The sequence below is a fragment of the Culex pipiens genome, chromosome 1 (assembly GCF_016801865.2).
Source record: "Culex pipiens pallens isolate TS chromosome 1, TS_CPP_V2, whole genome shotgun sequence".
In the NCBI taxonomy this organism is placed as follows: domain Eukaryota; kingdom Metazoa; phylum Arthropoda; class Insecta; order Diptera; family Culicidae; genus Culex; species Culex pipiens.
The window spans coordinates 34135953-34160931 of record NC_068937.1 but is presented as its reverse complement, the minus strand read 5'-3'; the positions used below and the strand labels follow the sequence as shown (position 1 = coordinate 34160931).

General features: G+C 33.2%; 1 protein-coding gene across 2 annotated transcripts in view; it reads right to left on the bottom strand.

Annotated features, from left to right (window-relative positions):
* LOC120418115 (cytosolic purine 5'-nucleotidase) overlaps nucleotides 1-24979 on the bottom strand; it is a 117045-nt gene that overhangs the window by 89402 nt on the left and 2664 nt on the right. For both annotated transcript variants that reach the window (XM_052708635.1, XM_052708636.1), the window contains exon 2: nucleotides 16444-16654. In XM_052708635.1, the coding sequence (XP_052564595.1) occupies nucleotides 16444-16553 (110 nt within the window). In that variant the 5' untranslated portion in view covers nucleotides 16554-16654. The remainder of the gene's footprint in view (nucleotides 1-16443; nucleotides 16655-24979) is intronic.

Here is a 24979-nt window from a genome sequence, read left to right as displayed (position 1 = left end):
ATATCAGAACATCTTCGAAATGAGAATTAAAAATGTTGCCAAGTAGCCAACAAGATCCTGTTCTGACTGGTCACAATGTTTATTAATTTATTATAAAGAATTACTTTCAAGTTATTAAGAAAAATATTTTCAAGAATTACGCAAATTTGTTTTTTTTTTCCATTGATTGCAATGAAAATTTCTCATTAATAGATTTTTTTTCTGAAAATGTTTGTATTTTCTTAATACGAACCGTCGAAAAATTTCGATGAAGATTATGTAGAGATTATTTTTTAAATGTATGGTTGAGAATTTCTCAAATAAAATTATTACTACACTTAACTCATTTCTTAATATGTCCGCCTCTGAATATGTAATTTCTTTTGAGTTTTGAGTAATGTTTTTTTCAAAATTTAAACATTTTTGGCGAAAAATAAAAAGATCAGAACATTCAAAAATTAATGCTTCATTATTCAAAATTCAAATTTCATCAATTCGAAACTTTTTTTTATATTTTAATAGTTTTTCTAAACAATTTTTTAAAATTCAGATTATTTCATTCATATTATTAAAATTCAGATTATTTCCAAAATCGTAATTAAAATAATCCAAAATTTCTAAATTCAGAATTTTAAAAATCTCCAAAAAACTTAAAAATCAAAAATTCAAAATTTATAGAAAAAATCAAATTTAAAAAAAAATCAAAATTAAAAAAACAATATTTGAAAACTAAAAAATATAAAATTTAAAACAATTTTGCAAACAAAAAAAAAACAAAAATCTCAAAATTCGCAAAAAAAAATTCTTAAATTCTTGAATTCTTAAATTCTTAAATTCTTAAATTCTTAAATTCTTAAATTCTTAAATTCTTAAATTCTTAAATTCTTAAATTCTTAAATTCTTAAATTCTTAAATTCTTAAATTCTTAAATTCTTAAATTCTTAAATTCTTAAATTCTTAAATTCTTAAATTCTTAAATTCTTAAATTCTTAAATTCTTAAATTCTTAAATTCTTAAATTCTTAAATTCTTAAATTCTTAAATTCTTAAATTCTTAAATTCTTAAATTCTTAAATTCTTAAATTCTTAAATTCTTAAATTCTTAAATTCTTAAATTCTTAAATTCTTAAATTCTTAAATTCTTAAATTCTTAAATTCTTAAATTCTTAAATTCTTAAATTCTTAAATTCTTAAATTCTTAAATTCTTAAATTCTTAAATTCTTAAATTCTTAAATTCTTAAATTCTTAAATTCTTAAATTCTTAAATTCTTAAATTCTTAAATTCTTAAATTCTTAAATTCTTAAATTCTTAAATTCTTAAATTCTTAAATTCTTAAATTCTTAAATTCTTAAATTCTTAAATTCTTAAATTCTTAAATTCTTAAATTCTTAAATTCTTAAATTCTTAAATTCTTAAATTCTTAAATTCTTAAATTCTTAAATTCTTAAATTCTTAAATTCTTAAATTCTTAAATTCTTAAATTCTTAAATTCTTAAATTCTTAAATTCTTAAATTCTTAAATTCTTAAATTCTTAAATTCTTAAATTCTTAAATTCTTAAATTCTTAAATTCTTAAATTCTTAAATTCTTAAATTCTTAAATTCTTAAATTCTTAAATTCTTAAATTCTTAAATTCTTAAATTCTTAAATTCTTAAATTCTTAAATTCTTAAATTCTTAAATTCTTAAATTCTTAAATTCTTAAATTCTTAAATTCTTAAATTCTTAAATTCTTAAATTCTTAAATTCTTAAATTCTTAAATTCTTAAATTCTTAAATTCTTAAATTCTTAAATTCTTAAATTCTTAAATTCTTAAATTCTTAAATTCTTAAATTCTTAAATTCTTAAATTCTTAAATTCTTAAATTCTTAAATTCTTAAATTCTTAAATTCTTAAATTCTTAAATTCTTAAATTCTTAAATTCTTAAATTCTTAAATTCTTAAATTCTTAAATTCTTAAATTCTTAAATTCTTAAATTCTTAAATTCTTAAATTCTTAAATTCTTAAATTCTTAAATTCTTAAATTCTTAAATTCTTAAATTCTTAAATTCTTAAATTCTTAAATTCTTAAATTCTTAAATTCTTAAATTCTTAAATTCTTAAATTCTTAAATTCTTAAATTCTTAAATTCTTAAATTCTTAAATTCTTAAATTCTTAAATTCTTAAATTCTTAAATTCTTAAATTCTTAAATTCTTAAATTCTTAAATTCTTAAATTCTTAAATTCTTAAATTCTTAAATTCTTAAATTCTTAAATTCTTAAATTCTTAAATTCTTAAATTCTTAAATTCTTAAATTCTTAAATTCTTAAATTCTTAAATTCTTAAATTCTTAAATTCTCAAATTCTTAAATTCTTAAATTCTTAAATTCTTAAATTCTTAAATTCTTAAATTCTTAAATTCTTAAATTCTTAAATTCTTAAATTCTTAAATTCTTAAATTCTTAAATTCTTAAATTCTTAAATTCTTAAATTCTTAAATTCTTAAATTCTTAAATTCTTAAATTCTTAAATTCTTAAATTCTTAAATTCTTAAATTCTTAAATTCTTAAATTCTTAAATTTTTAAATTCTTTAATTTTTGGAAGAAAATATTTCAAATATTGGAAATGAAATTTGTTTCGGAATTATTCGAAATTAAGTGTGGAATATGGAAAACAATCTGTATTAAAATTCATAGATTTTGAATTTTTAGAATTTCGAAATCTAAAATTCAATCATATTCAAATTTTAGATTTTGGTTTTTTGAGCTTATATTTTTAAAGTTAAATTTCATTTATTAGATTTTTAAATTTTGTTTATATTGGTTTATAATTTTCTATTTCGTTTATATTCGTCAAAATTATTGTAGTGTCCCTCTGATTCGCAAAAAAAAATTTTTGGTGACACTTTTCTTGACGTCTCTTTAGGTATTTTTTAAAAGGATTTTTTGCTATCATTCCTTCAAACATAAAACGAGTTTTTTTTTATCAAATACTTTCTGTATTAGTTTTTTGTTTGGAAATAATGTTTCTTGAATGTTTGTCGCGATTTTTTTATATGGCGTGAATTTCGCACGGATTGAGGTTTCGGTCAGCGCGGATTTGGCGCGGATTTTCTTTCGACTTTCCCGTAACAACCCTGCATGTCCACTGGTTTCTTGATCCGGAACAGTCAGAACGGATTCCCGTTGGCCACTTGGCAACATCTAATTCTGATTTCAAGTAAATTCTGAATTTTTACAGGAATTTTAAAATTTCATTTATCAAAATATGTTTTTGAAAACATGATAAAAATTTCAAATATTCACTGGTTCCCTAATCCAGAACATTTAATACGGGTTTTTGTTAGTCACCTGGCCACATTTCTGATTCTAATTTTGTATTAATTCTGCTATTTCTAGAAAACTAGAAAATTTCCTAATTAAATTATGCTTTTTTTAAATCTATAAACATTTCAAGTGACTACTGGTTCCCTGATCCGGAACATTCAAAATGGGTTTCCATTGGCCACTTGGAAACATTTCTAATTCTGTTTTCAAATAAATTGTGATTTTTTCCAAAATTTTTAAAAAAATCTGTAAAATAAATATATTTATTTTAAAATAATAAAAATTGTGACTACTGAAATAATAAAAATTGTAACCACTGGTTCCCTGAACCGGAACATTCAGAATGGGTTTCCGTTGGCCACTTGGCAATATTACTAAATCTGATTTTAAATAAACTGTGATTTTTTCCAAAACTTTAAAACAAATCAGTAAAATAAATATATATTTTTTAAATTAATAAAAATTGTGACCAGTCAGAACAGGTTCACGTTGGCCACTTGGCAAAATTTTTAAGTATGATTTAAAATAAATTTAGATTTTTCTAGAAATCTAGAAATATTCTTAATTAAAAAAATGTTTTTTATTTAATTAATAAACTTTTTATGTGATTTCTGGTTCCCTGATCTGGATCAGTCAGAACAGATTCTCGTTGGCCACTTGACAACATTTTCAATTCTGATTTCAAATAAATTCAGATTTTTCTAGAAATCTAGAAAATTTCTAAATTAAAATATGCCAAGTGACCACTGGCTCGCTGATCCGGAACAGTCGGCCACTTGGCATCATTTTTATTTCTTATTCTAAATACATTCAGATTTTCCAGGGATTTAAAAATTTCATTAATTAAAATATGCATTTTTAAAATTAATTAAAAATTCAAATTTCCTCTGGTAACATGATCCGAAACATTCAGAACGAGTTCCCGTAGGCCACTTGGCAATATTTCTAATTCTGATATCGAATATGTTCCTAATTTTTACAGGAATTTTTAAATTTCATTAATCTAAATATGTTTTTTGAAAACTTGATAAAAACTTCAAATGTTCACTGGTTCCCTAATCCAGAACATTTAAAACGGGTTCCTGTTGGTAACCTGGGCATATTTCTGATTCTGATTTTAATTAATTCTGATTTTTGTAGAAAACTAGAAAATTTCCTAATTAAATTATGCTATTTTAAATTAATACACATTTCAAGTGACCACTGGTTCCCTGATCCGGAATATTCAGAACGGGTTCCCGTTGGCCACTTGGCCACATTTCTGATTTTGATTTTGAATCAATTCAGATTTTTTCCAGATACATTGAAAATGTCTTAATAAAAACTGCTTCATAACATTAATAAAAAATATATAATTTCCACAGGTTCCCTGATCCGGAACATTCAGAGCAGGTTCCCGTTGGCCACTTGGCCATGTTTTTGTGGTAATATGAATATGAAGTAGCAAAGAATGCTTCAAAAACACTTTTATTTATATTTCGGATTAATTCATATTTTTTCCAGAAACCTTGAAAATTTCTTAATAAAAAACTGCCTTTAAAATTAAAAAAAATGTCAAGTGTCCACTGGTTCCATGATCCGGAACATTCAGAACAGGTTACCGTTGGCCACTTGGCCACATTTCTGATTTTGATTTTGAATCAATTCAGATTTTTTCCAGATACATTGAAAATGTCTTAATAAAAACTGCTTCATAACATTAATAAAAAATATATAATTTCCACAGGTTCCCTGATCCGGAACATTTAGAGCAGGTTCCCGTTGGCCACTTGGCCATGTTTTTGTGGTAATATGAATATGAAGTAGCAAAGAATGCTTCAACAACACTTTTATTTATATCTGTCTGACACATTGGAATTGTGAAAATATTGCTTAATTTTTTCCGGAGTTTCCGGATCCGGATTCACCGGAACCGGTTCTCAATGGCCACCTTTTCAATTAAACACCTTCAAACATGTTGGGACCAACATTTTTTTAGTTTGTATGGATTGTTTCATGCTATAGTGCGTTCACTTCGCATTAAGAGCAAAAAACTTCAAAATTTTGAAGTTTTTGCACAGTTTTGGCCAATATTCCGGATTTCCTCCGGAACCGGTTACGGGAACCGGCCAATGGGACCAAATCTTGAGTTTTTCTAACAATTTACCGTCGAATGACACCGGAAGCGTCCAAAAAGACCTAATTGATCAAAAGTTACAGAGAAAACAAAATAAAAAATATTTTCCGACGGGGGGTGATTCATATGCAAAACTTCTGCATTGAATATCTCGAGTTAGGATAACAATAAAAATATGCGCCAGGTTGCATTTTGTTCGGGAAGCCGATCCCTAGAGGAGCATTTTTTTTCGTGCTGCCAAAAAATAAAAAAAATATTTTGTTACGCTGTGTAATTTATCGTTGTTCACAAAATACCGATTTTTCGGAAGTATTAAAATTTTCATAATTTGTAATATGGGTGTTAAACGAAGCGAAATTTTGTATGATTTTTCACATTACTAGAGTTTTTTTGTTGAAAACTAAAATTTTCACAAAATACCGTATTTTCGAAAACACTAATAATTTAAAAATTTGCAATATGGATATCAAACGAAGCGAAATTTGTATGCTATTTTCACTTTATTAGAGTTTTTTTTGGAAAATACTTAAATTTTCACAAAATACCTTATTTTTTTGAAAATACTCAAATTTTCAAAATATGCAATTTGGGTATCAAACGAAGCGAAATTTGCTTTGCTTTTTCACATTTAGGCCGCTGCAAATATTTTTCAAAGTTTATGTCGCCCTTCTTAAAAATCGGTCCGAAAAATTAGAGGGCAAACATTTTTTTTTGTCAAAAAACTTCAAAATTTTAAAGAAAATATTAGTTGAACCAACTTAAAGCAATTAGAAATGCATTTTCCCCGCTTTTAAAGTCATATTAAGCATGTCTGGGATCGATCAAAAATATTTAAAATTTTTGTGGAATTCATTTTGAATGCATTTTAAAACTGTTTTTTTTTTTCAAATGTTGAGACCATGGCTTATTATTTCAATTTTTAAATATTTCCATTTTTTTCCAAGCAGCCGCCCCCCCCCCCCCCCTCTCGACCCCGACCAGAGTCGAGGGACATAAGCTTCAAAAAATATTTGCAACGGCCTTATAGTTTTTTTGAAAATATATAAATTTTCACAAAGTTCCGTATTTTTTTAAAGAAATCAAATTTTCATAATTTGAAATATGGATATCAATGGAAGCAAAATTTTGTATGATTTTTCACTTTTAAATGTTTTTTTTTTTTTTTTTTTTTTTTTTTTTTTTTTTTTTTTTTTTTTTTTTTTTTTTTTGTAGAATACCAAACTTTTACAAAACACCATATTTTTCGAAAGTACCTTATTTTTTTAAATTTTAAATATGGGAATCAAAGGACGCAAAATTTTGTATGAAGCATGCAAAATTTCGCTTCGTTTAATACCCATGTTGTACATTATGAAAATTTGAGTATTTTCGAAAAAATATGGTGTTTTGTGAATGTTTGATATTTTACAAAAAAAAAAATCAAAAGTGAAAATCATACAAAATCTTGCTTCGTTTGATAACAATATTGCAAATTATAAAAATAAATAAATAATAAGGCCGTTGCAAATATTTTTTGAAGTTGATGTGGTGATTTGTAAAAAAAATAGTATTTTCCAAACAAAACTCTAATAAATTGGAAATGCATACGAAATTTCAATTCGTTTGATACCCATATTGCAAATTGTGAAAATTTTAGAACTTTCTAAAAATACTATATTGTGTGAAAATTTTAGTATTTTACTTAAAAAATACTTTAATAAAGTTAAAAAATAAAAATCGTTTCGTTTGATATGCAAATTATGAAAATTTGAGTAATTTATAAAAAATGCGGTATTTTGTGAACAATTTGGAGTACATATTTATACTTAGAAACTTACTAAATGTTCAAAAAATATATTCTTAGTGAATGCATTGAAAATTTAACATGACATGGTTGAATTAATCGATTTTATAAAGATTTAAAAAAAGAGTTATCGTCCATTATCGGCGATAAGATTATCGCCGATAGAATTATCGGGATAACGATAGATTCCGACGATAACGATTACCATTATTGTTATTGTCAGACGATAATTTGATCGATTACCAACCTTGCAAAATACTTTCTTTTTAATTTCCGACTTGCCTTTCGATTTTTTTATGTGAACAAGAACTGGCTTTTTTGATTAGTTATGTATGAAAAATAAATAAATAAATTAAACTACAACATTTTCACAAAATTCATCCTAAATTCCAAACGACTTACTGAATATTCATCAGCACTTAATTAGCTTGCACATCTAGTACCGACCACCATATAGTTATTCCACAAAAAAAACAGCTTAATTACCATCGACAGACATGTGCGGTTTCAGTTTCGATTAGCCCGACCAACGTTTCCATTTGCGTTTGTTTTCCATCGGAATTTTACGTGGAGGAGCTCGACGCGGCGGTTCATCGTTTCGATTCCAATTTGTGTTGCTGGTATAAATTCGAGATAATCTCATCTATTTTGTACGCCACATGATGCGCTCCGCAGAGGGACGTTCCGATTTTCGTACTTCCGGACAGGCACAGGGAGTACCCTGCTGGTTTGACAGAGGTTGCTTGCAGGTGGTTATGTTACAGACATGATCATTATGACAAAGAAAAAAAATGATACCCACATTGTCAAAACTAGCAAGATTCTCTCGAAAGAGTGTCAAAATTCCAGATGTCAAACCATCGAACTTTTACCGTATCGGCAGCAACAGCTGCGCTGGAAGATGACGGTCTGATTGCAGTCTGGTGCAGTTGGAATTGCATAGATTGCAATGTGAACTCTTGTTTTTATGCAAATTTGTTACGCGCTACGTGATTGGGAAATCTGATAACACATTCCCATCGCGTTGACTATTTATAGTGTTTATTTTTCGAGTCGAAGGATTATCACTCATAAACACTTTGCCGATGTTGTTGTGCAAACCTTCGTTGGAGCCAGTAGTTGCACTACTTGTACTGATAAGAGTGCCCTGTTGACAGTGAAACGGGTCTTATTGATGTTCGCGTTATCAGGAATGGTGAGCATCATCTGAGACCCGCAGAATTGGAGTGGAAAAACAATTTAGGGCTGAACAACATTGGCATCAACCAATGTTGTGTCTGCGCCTTCATTCCAAGCGGAATCTTGGACAAAACAAAAATTCCACTGGAACAGCCGAAAACCCGTCAAACCGGTCCCGCTGACGAGCCCCCAAAACATTCCACGGCGGTGCATTGTGTCGAGCCCCAAGTCACGTAACGCCCGTCATTGCCAGCAAGCTAGCGCAGTGGTCAACGAACATCCAAAAGAGTGCAACAGCTGAACTGACAGCATAATTTCCTAGACCATGGTGTTCGCTGTACAGCTCAGCTACTGCACTCGTTGAGCAAGTTTTATCGATACGGATTGGCTGGAGTCTTCCCACATATGCATAAAAAGTACATGTCCTCAAGTTGACCTTTCGAGTACGGCAAAGGCAACAATTTATTTTTGGGTAATCGTCAAAGTTATCACTTTGTTACAGTGACAAAAAATAAAAATCTCTCTACCATTTTCAAAAAGTCCCCTCACAATCTACCCTCAATCTTTCACGTTTTGATTGAGAATCGCTATAGCTGATAACAGCCCCTGGGAAGGCGAAAGCAAACAGCCATAAACTATCGTGCGCCGTCGTGATGCAGCTCGGGTTCATTACTTAGCCTGCTGTTGCGACTGTTTTTGCGTACGGCCGTCGACTGGGATGGGTTTGTGTGTTTTGCTAAACACTCTATCGCTGGCTCCTCGTGATGTAAATAAAGTGAGTGCCGGGAGCTGATCTTCTGCCTGATGCCGCTCGTAGACTGGTGAAAAAGATGAGGAAGTTCGGTGGTGATTGAAGATATTCCGGCGTGGGGTTTTAGCTGTACCCAAGTCCCGCACACCCCATCTACCACGTGGATGAGAAACGGCTGGAATATTTCATTTCGAACCTTTTTTGAACTAGAAAATGATCATTTCAAACAATCCTGATATTATTTAATCGAGTTTAGAATCTTTGAAGAGCAAATTTGTGTTTATTGCTAATATTTCAACATTTCAACCACGTGTGTGCTACCTGACATATGGCGTCGCGGTGTGCATCAAGCTTTCATAGCATGGTAAGGAAAATTTGATGCTTTTTCAGAGACAATCGTTGATTCCGGAGACATCTAATTGTTTGCCAATTGCACGTCATTGCATCCGATTTTAGGTGTCACAAGCGAAAGGTGATAAGTTTGGCTATTTGAGACAAATAGTAAGAAGTTTCGCGCAAAGCAGGAAAATGACGAAATCGGCAAAAAATCAATTTTTTTCACTAAAACTGCGATAACTTCACATTTTTAGCGATGACCTATACATGTTGGGGTACCAAAAGTTGCGTCTTTCAATTACGAAATTTTTTACACCCAAACATGTATAGGCCATCGCTGAAATTTTGAAGTTATCGCAGTTTTAGTAAAAAAAGTTGTTTTTTCTCTTTTTGTCATTTTCCTGTTTTGCGCGTGGCGCGTCAAAAAAATCAGTTTTTATTTTGAAAAAATCATACCTCGGAAAAGTACTGTTCGACATCGCCAATTTTTGAAATCTTTTGTGAAATTTTTCGAGAATTCCGATAAATATATTGTCAGACATAGGCTCTTTGGTCCAAACACGGCCAAAACGCCATTTTAATTTTTCATACGACTTTTTCAAATGTTAAGCTAGATTTTTGAAACTTCTTACTATTTTTCACAAATAGTCAAACTCATCACCTTTATTTTGCGTCTAAGACAGCTAAAATCAGATGCAATGGCGCAGAGATATGAAAGTGGTTTTTGCGAAAAATGACGAAAAATGCCATTGTTTGAACCACCCTAGCACGATGTACCAAACAAAAAATTTTTTCAATTCAATTAGTGTTTATTAGTAAATAATCAATTTACAATTTAGTGTTTCTTATAACCTAATAGAGTTTTGGAGTTCCTTTCAACTATGGTTTACACTATAATTCATTTAGATGTAATTGGATATTCTAACAATGGATTTGGCAAGAGAAGGAAAAATAAAAAAAAACCTTCGAGATTTGCTAAGGAAAAGGATAGAAATAGGAAAAGCTTAAAACTAAATCACAGTTTGTATTGTCTGTTGACGTCGAAAAACTTCGCTGCACAAGGCAGCTTATCCGTTGTAGATGTACTTCATCATCAGCTCACTGAGAGCTTGGAATTGTTCTGCCTTGTTTCGGCAGGCACGAAAGCGCGTGAGCATCTCACCAGCAAGGGCGAAAAACTCAGGAAGCGTGAAGAGATCATCACCGGTAACATCAGCTTGTCCCGGGGGAGTACCGACGCCAGAAGCGGCTACTCTAGCGTACGAACCTCCCCAACCGGGAGGGAACGCTGGTTTGGTCGATGGAACCGCTCCGCCGCCAGCTGCTGCAGCGTTCGAGCTCGAAGTCTTCGGAGGTTGGCGGGACGCTGGCGCTTTCTTCTTCTTGTCCTGCTCCTCGAGGTACTTTTTCCGCGCGGCACAGCCACGGAAATTCGCCGTGTGGTTTCCACCACAGTTAGCGCACTTGACGCGCGCTTTGTGCTGCTGGGCGTTTTCCCCCAGCTGGTCTTTCCGCGGAAGATTGCACCTTTCGGTGAAGTGGGTCTCACCACACTTTACGCACCGGGGCGGAAGATTGCAGTTTCTTGAACCGTGTCCGAACTTTTGACAGCGGTGGCATTGGGCTGCGTCGGCGGGATTCTTCATGTAGAATCGCCACGTCACAAAGAATCCGTCCAGTGCTTTGATCCGCCGAAGGTCCTGGATTTTGACGGACCCACGATCGAAGTACAGGAGGTACAATGTGTACGTACCTGTCACCGTTATCGTCTTTGAAAGCACCTTAATCTCTCGAGGCTTAACCTTGATGCCCGATAGGTGTTCTTCCAGATCGGAGATCGGGCGGTCCGGATATCCCTGAAGGACGATCTTCACTGGGACCTTCTCTGCAGGGTCAAATGTAAAAAACTTGAAGTTTCGCAACTTCAACTTCTTCACCACCATGTCGAAATTCAGTTTGTTATGTGTAATAACTTGCACTGACGTTTTACCTATTTTCAGACAATATTGGAGGCCCTCAAGCAACTCGTCAATATCGTCTGCCAGCGTATCCAAAATAAAAATTGGAGGTGGTCGTCGTTCCTTCGGAGAGTTACACTTTTTCTGCTTTCCTTGCTTGCGCGCAAGTTCATCATCATCATCGTCGTCGCCAGTACTGCTGCTGTCACTGACGGAGTTGTTTTCTTCTCCACTCAGCATCTCAAATTCGTTGCTGGTGGGAACGTTGGAAGTGGTTGTTGTCGTGGTGCTTGTGGACGGCTGCTGCTGCTGGTCGGAAGTGCTTCCGGATGCCCGGGTCGATTGTCTCGTCCGTATAGGGGACTCACGTGGACGGTATGACACGTGTAAAAAAGAAGGATCGGTGACGTCACCGGGCACGCTCCCGTGCGCGATGGCGGTCGATGCGGCGTTGGTGTGTTTACCTTTCTGCACTCTGCCGGTAGATGAGCTTCGCGGGTTTTTCGAGGCCGCACTCGAACTGCCACGGCCACGGCCGGCCCTTGGCATGCTGGAGCAGCAAACTCGCGGGTAATCACGGTAAATTACGGCGAAAAAATCGAAAAGTTTGAAGAGCTCCGAACACTTGACTGTTGCTGGCTGGTGTTGCCAGTCCCGATCTACCAAACAAAAAAGAAAAAAAAAAATGAGCCCGATCGAAGAACTTTTTTTCGGTTCAGGCTCTTTTCAAATGGAATTGCGGTTTGATTATGTATAAAGCATCAATAAACATCTTAACTTTATGCCTTTCTTTTTCAAAAAAGCTTGTAATTTAAATTTAAATCCATATTTCTATTCTTTGAAATTTCGAAAAATGTTAGTCTTGATTAAAAAAAACTGGAACAACATAACTTTGAAAATCGAACCATTAGTTGCTGAAATATCGACATCAGCAAATTATTGGTTGTTTGGGTGAGACTTAGAAAACATCAATTTTCCTCTTTTTAAATCATTGCATGGCAATATCTCAACAACTAAGGGTCGTATCAACAAAGTTAAAAAAAAGCAAAATATAGAGAATTTTCTCAGCATTTCAAAAATATTTTTTTCAAAACTAATTAAAAAAAATGAATAACTGCGACTATTTTTAAAAAAGTTACCTAAAAATTGCTAGAACTTGAAAACGGTGCACTTTATTTAAATTTCACCAAAGTACTTTTTGATTGCAAATTCGATTTTACATCGAAAAACGAAGGTGACATTTTTTATATTTCGACCAATATTTCGTTTTTTTTTAAATAAGTATTGATTCGAAAATTCAAAACTCATAAAATTAAACAAAATATCACAAAAAAATGTTTCCTTGCATCATTTTTTTCAGTGTAGTCCTTATTCATACCTACAACTTTGCCGAAGACACCAAACCGATCAAAAAATACCTTAAAAAGATACAGATTTTGTAAGGACAGCTGCATGAGCATGGTTGACTGCCAATGAGCTGCTACTCCGTTATTGACGGATCAGCTGAAGTTACACAATGAACCAACAGATGAGTAGTGGGAGCTAATCATCCTCACTGTGTAACCCCTGAAGATCTCTGCTTTAAGTCAATACCGGCGCCCCCCCCAAGGAGATGCAGTTCAAAAAAGGTAGGAATGTTAGTCCGATAGTTGAAGTTGCAGACTCATCAGACACGGAGTTTGTCGCTCTATACCTGTTGACACCGAATGAGACCGTTGAATCCACAGCATCTCCTTCAAGCATCACGGGAAGTGGGGGAATTGTGTTAGTAGGGAAAGGAAAGGGAAGGTCAGGATTCATCTTGGTAGATGATATGACCAGAAAGTGCAACATAATCGTTGCCTTCGGAGCTACGACGCTATGAGAAGGACTTATCATTCGCGTATTTTTTACTTCAAACCGCCGGCGTGCCATCCGAGCAACGATGCTTTGGGTTGGGCTTTCAAAACGAAATGAAATTTGAATTAACGCATTATTCGGTGACGTGCAATTTAAAATAGATCCGGATTCATTACACAGTCCAACAAGATTTTGTCTCTGAGACGAGTATATGTGTTCCTAGTAGAAATTTGCCTGCTGAATCCGAATCCGGGTCCAGAATTGCTCCAAATGGTCCCAATTTTGAGATACACCCGTTTGAAATGTTAGTTTAGGCCAAAATTAGCTACTTTGTCGACTATTTTACAAAAGAACTATTGAATAAACAACTAAACCAATACATGTACCTTATAGTTCACGTTTTCCCCTTTCTGAAACACCACTGGTTTTTAAAATTTGATTGTTTCTACGCATATTTATAGCCATTTTAAAATTATATTTTCAGTTGGTTCTCATTCAAGTTTTTCCAACTTGCATGCAAGTCAAATTATGGTGGGATATCAATAATAAAAATCAAAAATGCTTTGCAGAACGTAAAATTAGTTTGTCTCGGTAATCTTATTGATCATATTTCATGTAATTTTGTCTGCTGAATCAATTCCTATCATTAGATTTTTTAAAAAAGGTCAGCTTTTTGAGTAAAAATTGAATTTTCGATGATTTTTTCAAAATAAAATCTATTTTATGCTAAAGTATGACTTAGAGATGACTAAATGTTGATGTCTCGTCAGTCTGATTGATCATTTTTAATGTATTTTTGTCTGCTGAATCCATTCCCATCATTAGATTTTTTCGAAAAGGTCAAGTTTTTGAGTAAAAATAGATTTTTTCAAGAGAAATTCTATTTTATGAGCAGTTCTCTTCGAAATCGGCCGATTTCGACCATTTTTATTTGTTGTATTTTTTGATTTAGCTCAAACTTTGTGGGGCCTTCCCTATGACCAAAGAAGCTATTTTGTGCCATTGGTTCACCCATAAAGGTCTCCATACAATTTTGGCAGCTGTCCATACAAAAATTGACCGAAAATTGTTTTGTAAGGTATCAAATAACTACCCAAAAAAGCTGTTAAAAATCATTTTTGGATGTAAAATTGAATTTCGAATCAAAAAATACTTTTGTGATTTTTTTTTATAAAATCTAGGTGCCGTTTTCGAGTTGAAGCCATTTTAAGATAACATTTTCAGCAAAATTGTCTATTTAATTTTGTATCTCTGAAAAAAATGGAGACTAGTTATTTCATCAAAATTTTCTTTTTTAACATTTATGACTTTGTTTGCTGAGATATGCTCTTGCAAAAAAAATAAAATTGCGCAAAATGAGTTTTTCCATGCTATGATGTCTTGAAAACTATTGATTCGCTTTGCAATGTTATAAAGTGAAACTCATGTAAAATTCACTTAACCTCTTGAAAAACATATTTACACATTTTGTTATACCGTCTGACATTTCAAAAGGGTCAAATAATTTAAATATTTTTTTTCTTGATTTGCTTGTGCAATGATTTTCATAATTCAATTTATGTAAATTTTTGCTTTTTAATTCAATAAATTATTGAGACTTTTTGCATTCTCAAAGCGAACTTTAAATGTTGTCCATTTAATCTTTTGTGTTTCGTACTTTTGTCATACAACTGCAGTCGATTCGCCCAACCAAGCTATCTGTCTCATCTCACATTAAGGGCAAACTAAAACTGCCACAAAATGGATAAATTTTTAGGTTTTGCGATTTTCTTCATAGATATCTAAAATCAAATAATACTTGCTTGTTTATGTAAAAAAAAGGTTTTGTGCTTCTGCTACGTCATTTTTCTCCACAAAACAAGCGTTACTAACAAGAGATCTACAAACTGACATGGCGGGAGCCGTTGATGGCCAACAGCGTTGGGTATCAAAATCGATCATGTTTAAACCCCAACTGAAATCTTTTATTTGCTGGTCTTTGCCAATCCGGAACCGGTGCCAGGAGACCTCGGTGAATCTACAATGTTTCCAATTGATTAATCAACTCAAAAAATCTTCCAGATTCGAGGGCCTCGAGACCTACAAAGTGGAGAATACTGATTTTGTCAAAGGTAAATAACTTTACTGAACTCGTATACGATCATAAAAATGATTTTCAAAATTGTTGGCAGTTAGCATGCAAGTTTTAAATGTTGTAAAATTGATTATTGAATAATAAAAAAACGGAAGTTTGATTCGAGTTCAATAAAATGCAATGACTTTCGTATTAGTAAATTGAAAAAAGTTTAGCGTTTTTCATTGGGCCATAATTAAATTACCTTTAAAGGTTCACCGGTGCTGCTAAATAATCGAAAGGATTTCATCGACATTATTTTGTGCAACGAGGTGAGTGTAATTGCATTCCACATAATTTATCGAAGCGTGAATTGTTTGCCAGCGTGAATCGAAAACAATTGCTGGCTAAATGTAAACACGGCATTCATTTCATCTGAATGGTAATGAAAACGCAAGAACCTGTATCGATCCTTGTTGGTGACCCTTTACGTCACTCGCTAATCACGATTTAAGCGCATTATTTATAGAAAGTGAAACCGACGTAAATCGAAATAAAATTGTTTTTTTTAACGAAAAAGAAATCTGCAAACGACATCCCAAGAATCCGGAAACAAAGTGAAAACGCTCCTTCCATCCTGAACAAACCAGCAAAAAAAAAGAAGCATAAAAGGTACGCACTTATTTCAATTTAAAATCAGCGAAATCTCACCGCAAGCCTACGCGGAAAACTTCCTACCGGGAAGGAACTTTTTCCCATTACATTCCCGGCGCCAAACGGATCCGGCCGGAGAGATTTTAACTTTCACGCCTACGTCAAACATTCCGAACAGGAATAAAACAAAATTGTAAAAAAAAAGTTATAACAAATGCCGATGGGACCGGAAGATAGCAGGTTGACCCAAAAAATCCGTTGGGATTTTCTCTTCCGATGAACCTTAAGGCCTTAACAAAGGAGTTGAAATGCTTCAATTTACTATACCCGCTAGCCGGCAGTAAAATTATAGGAAAGTATAGTTTGTGTTTGTTAATTTATTGAAAAATTTGGTCTAAATTCCATAAACAGTTCTTTCCCCACATTTCATTTCCTGTTTCAAAGTTCCCTAATATTTGACCTTTGAACCCCCAAGAATCTCTCACCTGTGCTCAGCCTTCCGGTAGTACTTCTTCACGTACGAATCCCCGAAAGGGTTGTTCGCCTCGCCGGAGGCCGTCTGCGGGGACGGAAGCTCCATGCCGTCGTAGTACATGACCGGGCTGCTGGAGGGCGATCGCAACGATTGATGGGTCGAGTTGGCGATTCGACGGGTCGAACCAATGAACTTTCGCGACGAGATTGATGATTGTTGTGCTGAAATAGAGGGATGAGAAAGAGTGGGTGGAGAAATTGAGAATATTAGCATGCGGAGATTGGGCAGGCAACTGGGAGTGACGTTCTGCATAGGGACGTGGCGTTACATCGTGCTGCCATCTGGTTTTTTGAAGTGCAAGAGTGGAAAAGTTCTGAATCATCGTCTAAAAATAGACGGCGTCCTATCTCGCCCAGCAAAATGAAGTCGATAAAGTAGTCAGTTTCGATGCGAAAAAGTGGAAAACGTGGTCTAAAAATAGCGACGCCATCCCCCTATTTAGAATTAGGTTTTGATTATGAAATATTTTCACAATACATCAATTCCTAGAGAAAACAGCATGATTCGAAAAAAAAGTTCTCCGGTCGGGCTCAAAATTTTTCTGGGGGTCCTTGGCCGAAATAATTAGACCCACATTTTTTTGTTTGGTCGTTAGGGTGACCTACGCCGTGTTAGGGTGGTCCGAAAATTGTCCATTTTCGTTAATTTTCGCAAAAACCACTTTTTCAAAAAATCTTATCTGTCATTTATTTTCAAAAAATCATATCTCAGAAACGTACGGTTCGACATCGCCAATTTTTTGATATGGAATCCGATAAAAATATTTTCAGACATAGGCTCTTTGTTTCAGACACGGTCAAAACGCCATTTTAAGTTTACATACGAATTTTTAAAATTTTAAGCTAGATTTTTGAAACGTCTTACTATTTTTCTCAAATAGCCAAACTAATCACCTTTCTTTTGGATCTAAGACAGCTAAAATCGGATGAAATGACACGGATATATGATTTTTTGAAAAAAGTGGTTTTTACAAAAAATAACGAAAATTGCCATTTTTCGAACTACCCTAGCATGATGTAGGTCACCCTAATGACCAAACAAAAAAAAAAATACGGGTCTAATTATTTTGGCCAAGAAACCCCCAGATAAATTTTTAGCCCGATCGGAGAACTTTTTTATCGGTTTAGGCTCTTTTCAAATGGAATTGCTGTATAGCTAAACAGATTTCGCTGATTTGCTACTCTTTTATCTTTTTACTTTTTATTAAATTTGATATCAAAAATAAATTTGACAAAACAATCTTACAATTAAAAAAACTTTTTTGCGACATTTTTCCCAGTGAAAATAGTTTAAGGTTTTCATCTCAAATTTAAAAAAAACCAAATTTAAAATTAATAGGCAAAAATAATTTAATCTGTAACGAAATCTTCAAAATGTTATTCAATATCAGAACAGAAAACAATAAAAACTTCCACGGGCACCATAATTTTTCACTCAAATAATCATAAATAAATAATATCATGAAAATTTAACAGAACTCAAAAAATTTAAATGTTCTTAAAAGGTGATTTTATAGATAAAAAAAACAGTTTACTTAATCATGAATAAACCAAGCTTGAACTTTTCAATTTGATTTAAAATTTTATTTTTCAGATTTCAAATAAAATAATAGTTAAACTGTTATTCTGGCGAATGAATTTGTTTTCTAAGTTCAGTTAGTTTCCTAAGAAAAAATGATAAACTATTATTTAGAGTATCAAGAAAAAAGCAATCTATTTTCTCAATATTTTTCTTAACTCTGATGGCTCTGAAATTTTTCATTTTTTTTTTCCTCTTCCGGTTATATCATTAATTTGAGGAAAAGGGAAAGATGACTAATTTTACTGAATGTTACTTTTGCATAAATGTTTACATTTAATTGATTTCTTAAAATAAATAAAAACAATAAAGAAATGTGTGCAATCTTTAAAAAAAACACAATATACTTGTTTAGTTGATTTTAACATGTTTTTTGTAGAAATAGACAAAATTAACTTTTCAATAAATGTTGTATCAATTTCATGTTAATGTATGTTTTGCTTACAATTCTTCAAATGGTTTATATCACGCTTTTCAATTGAAAACTAATAAAACTTACTTAAAAAGTCTTTGTGAATGAAATATTTAATATGTTGTTATTTCAAAGAATTGATTTGAAAAAAAAAATTATAAATTTCACGGGATTTCACGGAAATCTTCAAATTTCACAAATTTTACGCTGTCCGCGAAATCGTGAAAATTCACTAACCCTAGTCATCGCTTAAATTTTTAAGTTATCGCAGTTTTAGTGAAAAAAGTCATTTTTTTTCCCGTTTTCGTTATTTTTCCATTTTTGCGCGTGGTGCGTCGAACAACCCCGTTTTTATTTTCAAAAAATCGTATCTTATAGTATTGAAAACATAACTTCACAATTTTTTGATATATTATGTAAAATTTTCCGAGGAATGAGGTAAACATAGTTTCAGACATAGGCTCTTTGGTCCCGAGACCTTCAAAACAGCATTTTAAGTTTTCATACGACCTTTTCAAATATTAAACTAGATTTTTGAAACTTCTTACTATTTTTCCCAAATAGCCAAACTAATCACCTTTCTTTTGCGTCTAAGACAGCTAAAATCGGATAAAATGGCACGGAGAAATGATTTTTTGAAAAAAGTGGTTTTTGCGAAAATCGACGAAAATTGAATTTTTCGGACCACCCTAACACGGCGTAGGTCAGGGTGCGGGGCAGAAAGTGCCACCATAGAAAACAAGCCATTCCGTCTAATACAACGTTGAAGGGTGATAAGAAATGACTTAAGTAACCTTTCCAACATAGTTTCCATTAAGTTTGATCACTTTTATAAAAATAGTCACGTGACAATACAAACATTTTTGAAAATAGTGTAAATTTGTCGAAATAAGACACTTTTATACAAATATAATAATCCAAATTTCATAACTTTTGATTGTTTTTTTAAAGCAGGATATTCTTTGCATTGGCCAAACTTTTTCAAACTATCTAACTTCTCTGAAAGCTTATTTAATTACCTCAAAATAAATAGATTTTAGGTGGTAATGGCAATAAATTTACATTTTTGCTCATAATTCGAAAAACACGATTCATTCAATCTTCTTTGTCGGTGTGGTTATTTTATTTGAAGTCTTTTATAAGACGCTTACCTTATAGTAGGTCTAAATCCATTCTAAAGCACAAATCCAAGGGAGGCCCAATTTGCCCCCCTGGTCCATTCTGCCCCCCTACCCCTAATACGGAATTTGTAGATTTTCGATGCAAATTCGGGTCTACATCAACAAACGAAGTATTTTTTTTTTCGATCATAATTTGGAGATTTGAGCTTTGGTTTTATCGTTTTTGTATTGATTATATATATTTTTAAAATAATTGTCATCTTTACCAAAACTAAATGTTATTCTTCTTAAAATATAGATTTTTATACCCATTTGGCCTTTTACTTTTATATGGAAACTTTTTTGGACACACCAAAAATGCAAGATGGCAGTTATGGTCGTATGGATGACCACCAAATGTACCTCAACCTTGATAAAAACATCAACAAAAATATTCCAAGATTTAAATTGTCCGTGGATTGGTCTCGAAAATGGTGCACTGTAACGACATGTCAGGCAATTTGGAGGCAGTGTTTTGCAGCTCTGAACAAAACAGCCTCGAAATGCAGTTTTTTTATTCAAAAAGAATTCCTTTGCTAGTGAAATAGCAAGAGAATGTCTAAATAAAGGTCCTAAAAATAGAAGGGTCGCCAGAAAAGGTGCATTTGGCATGCTATTGACAAATTATCACAAAAGTGTTCCGAATTTGTGGGATGACTGTACGTCGATTCCGTTTTTTCCGCTTGAAATGTGTAAAAAAGGCATTAAAAAATTGTTAAAAATATTAGAGTGCGCCAATTTTTTTTTTTCTAAGAACTGTCCGTAATCATTCCTACACTGAGAAAACCCAGTTTTCAAAAACGAACCATGTTTGTACACTTTTTTCGTGGTTTGAAATTTCATGAACGCTTGTTCATGATTTTGGGAACTGACTTTTCTCCGTGTACGAGTTTGCCCAAAACACAGCTTGCAGGAGATCAATTTGAGCTGTAGTTGTATTATGAAAAACAATACTTCTCTCGTTTAATGTTTTTCTTCATGCATCTTTAAATATTTAGAAGCATTTAACTTATTCAATTTTTAGTTTTTATTGGTAGTATCAAACATTGTTTGGTGTTTTATAATTTTTCCAGTCCCTTTTTAATTTTTTGCGGGCCAAGTTTTAAGCTTTCATGAGTTTGGTAGACAAATGAAAAAAAATATTTATCCAAAAAATTCAAAATAAAAATATTTTCATTTATGCGATTGTACTCCCATCACCTGAAGTTGTTTTTTAATTTCAAGTATTTGTTGGAGATTTTCTTCATTTGAATATTAGATAACAGAAAATGTTAATTTTACAACAGTTTTGTTTAAATTAATGTTATTAAAATTATTATATTTGGTGGAAATTTTTGTTATTTGCATATTCAACATCAGAAAATTTCAATTTTCCTCCAAAAAAGCTTCCAAAACAAATAGTTTTAAGTTAATTTAATTTAAATATACCTTAAAATAAGCAAAACATATGACTATTGATCTCTTTGCATTGCATTTTTCATGCCACAACAAACCATGAAAACTGGTTTATGGGCAGCTGAATTTTCCCTCGGTCTGGTCAAGGCCGAGCGGTGGTTGAACTTTTTGTGGCTAAAGACAATCATTATTGCAAAATATAATGAAAATAAAAAAAACATAACCCACTTATGTGGATGCTGCCTTCCTCACTCTTTACCAAAAATGGATGACATGATGAGTTTGGACACAAATTTCAACTATTTTTTAGGATGCGGTATAAAAAAGTTTATAAATATTACATAAGTGCTCATAACTTGAGACAGGGTTGCCAGATCTTCAACGTTTTGGAAAGGTCTTTCGATTACCCAACCAACGATAGGTCGGATGATGGTACCGGGCATAGTTTACATACGTTTAAGTGAGATCCGGCATCAAAAAAGTACATTAATATTACTTAAGTGCTCATAACTTGAGATAGGGTTGCCAGATCTTTAATGTTATGGACTAAAAGTCTTTCGATTACCTAACCAATGATGGGTCGGATGATGGATCCGGACATAGTTTACATGCACGGCGTGTTTTCTGGGCAACCTTAAGGAGAAAAAATAGTCATCACTACTTTCAAATGTGTCTTATAGGAAATTTTCTCAGCTTTCCAATGCTTCTAAGAGCGAAATGTTTCATCGAGAAATTCCTGAGATATCTCTATTTTATTGTTTTTGGTCATTCCCTTGTGGAACACCAATCAGTGAGGTACTCCTGGATATTAGCTCCTGAAAAGTGCTTAAAAAGTGCAAAAATGCCTCACGGCAAGAAAAAGAGGCGGTCCTCACCAGCAGGATCGGCAGATTTGAAGAAGCTAAAGAATGCCGAAGCGCTACCTGCAAAGCCAGGCAGTTTGAGCAAGGACGCTCAAAATTCGTCTGGAAACCACACACTAAAAAATTTTGAATTCTACATTTAACGTAATCCTTGATTGCACCTATTATTGAATCATGTAAACGTATTCTAGCTGTAAAATTATGTGTATTTTGACGTAAATTGATAAAATTCCTATTGACATTCCTTGACATCATGCGAAACCTAAAATTACATCACAACTAACCCAATTTTAAGCTTAATCTGATGCACATAACTGGAGCATCAAATTTGATGTAATATTACATTAAATTAAACCCGATTTCACGCGCCTCCGCCACTACACGTTTGTCAGAGTGGAGAAACGTCAAAACGGCTGACGCGCGTGCCGCAACAAAGAATATTTTAGCAGCAGAATTTTTCGTTAATTATCATCAATTTTGTACATCTTCGGGCCAGAACCTGTAACCAAATCATTGATAGAGGTAAGTTTAATCATTTTTGATATGTTCAGACAGATTTCAAATATGTTTATCGTTCTCCGTTTCATTCTGTTTAGGTTGCGGAAATCATGCAGTTCAAACAAAATACGTACTAGCCGCGAAGAGCTAAGTCAAACTGCTCCGGCAAGCCGCTGTTCCGATGTTCCCGGAATGGATCAAAACAGAGTCGCAAGTAGTGAGTTCCCTCCAGCTGTGTCACCTGGACGACTCTACAGCGGGGTGGCTATGGCCGGGTGCACCCCGGTACAAATAGCATGCCAGAAGAATGGTAGTGGAACAAAAGCCAGCGGCAGCAAAATACGTTTAAAATTGAGAGCAAATAACATGAAAGGACAACTTTGTGCTGTTAGTGAAAATTGTGTAATTAATTATGATGTGCTTCAATAAAAAATGCTGATATAAGATAGTGAAAACACGGTTTTATTCATCCAATAAGAATCATACGATTCCTGTTGGAATATTTTTCCACCAAAATTACGTTTAATGTAATTTTACAAGACCTTGGATGATTTTTGGGCGTGTAACTTTACGTTTAATTTGACGCTCCAGTTATGTGCATCAAATTTGACGGAAAATTACACGTTTTTTTCATAGTGTGCAGTTCGCTACCCTCCCTGTGGACGTGAGCGAGAAGGAAGAATTTGAACGACGGGAAAAGTTGCCACCCATTTTTGTGAAAACATCGTCATCGGATTCGGTGCGAAAGTGGCTGACCGGGTTTATCAAATCTGGTGCTTTACGAGCTTCCATTCGCTTGTGTGCTGATGGACTCAAAATTCTGCTACCTACCAGAAAGGATTACAACTACGTTCGGGATTTCCTGAACAACACCAAGATTGAATACTACAGCCATGACGATCCAGGTAAACGCCCCATGAAACAGGTCCTCCGTGGCCTGTACGACATGGATGTGACTGTGCTGAAAGAAGAGCTCAAAACTCTTAAGTTGAACGTGATCGAAGTTTTCAAGATGACGAGACACAACAAGGACATCAAGTATCGTGATCAACTGTACCTGGTTCATCTCGAGAAAGGATCGACAACGCCGTCTGAGCTGAAAGCAGTTCGGGCAATTTTCAACATCATCGTGACTTGGGAACGTTATCGTCCAGTGCACCGTGACGTGACGCAATGTTCGAACTGCTTGCAGTTTGGACATGGTGGAAGGAACTGTTTCATCAAGAGTCGTTGTGCAACCTGCGGAGGTGAGCACAAAACTCAAGCTTGCGAAACAATCAACGAGAACATCGAAGCGAAATGCTTCAATTGCGGCGGCGACCATTCTACCAAGAATCGAAGCTGCCCAAAACGTGCTGAGTTTGTAAAAATTCGGCAGCAAGCGACGACGAGGCACCAACCAAATCATCGCAAAACACCACCAGCATACACGGACGTGAATTTTCCTGCTTTGGCGTCGCCAGTGGCAGGATCTGTTCGAGTGGTTCCAAATCTGCAGCCATTGCCGTTGAATCAGCGGCAAAGAGTTGCAGAGAATACAACACCTCCAGGCTTCAGTCAGCAACCGAGGGAAAACCAACCAACATCAACGGGTGAAGGCAGTAATGACCTGTTTTCACCACAAGAACTTTTGAACATTTTCATCGAGATGACAACAACACTGCGTGGTTGCAAAACTCGCCAGGAACAAGTAAGAACACTTGGAGCATTCATCTTAAAATACAGTTCGTAGTTTACTCGTACTAGTGATTTTGAATATTTCAATGAATTTATTTTTTTTAGTTTTAAGTTAGGATTAGTTGTTAGAGCGATTTTTTTTTCTTTTTTACCCAAATGTATTCGATTCAATGCAATAATGTAAAACAATTTGAAGTAAATAAAATAAATGTGATCAGTTAATAATAAAACGAAAAATACAACAAAGATGAAGAGCATTAGGCCATACCACTTAGCATGTAAAAGAAATGTAATTATTATAAGAATATTCAATAAAGACATATTTAATTTCAAAAAAAAAAAAATATTGTTTTTGGTTTTAAATTCCTTTATTATTTATTGGAAACTTTTAAATAACAGTCCAGGAAACTTGTCAAATTATGTGTTTCATGTGTCTTTTACTAATCAAAATGTGCAGAATAAGACAAGAAACAACTTTGTAGAAGGTTGCAAATCGCTAAACATTTTGAAAATTAAGTTTTAACCGAATATTTGGATATGTGGGATTTATTCAAATATTAAAATAATAAAATCGTATTGAAATATTATTTTTAAAAGAACAAATAGATTATTACATAATTGATGTGTACAAATAACACCGGTCTGCTCTGATCCAGCTTGGAATTAGCTGATACAACCGAAATTTCTACAGGTTTGAGATTGATAGGGTATTACAAGATTTTTATGAATAAATATAATATTTCCTTAATCAAACACTAAACAGTTGCATGGATACAAAACATGTTTAATACTAGAAATTAAACTGCAAATTACTGTTGCGAGCTTTAGGAGAAATACTTTCATTAGTATGAAATGATTGTTTTAGTTTTTTTGTATTAAATGATTAAATGATTAGCAATATTT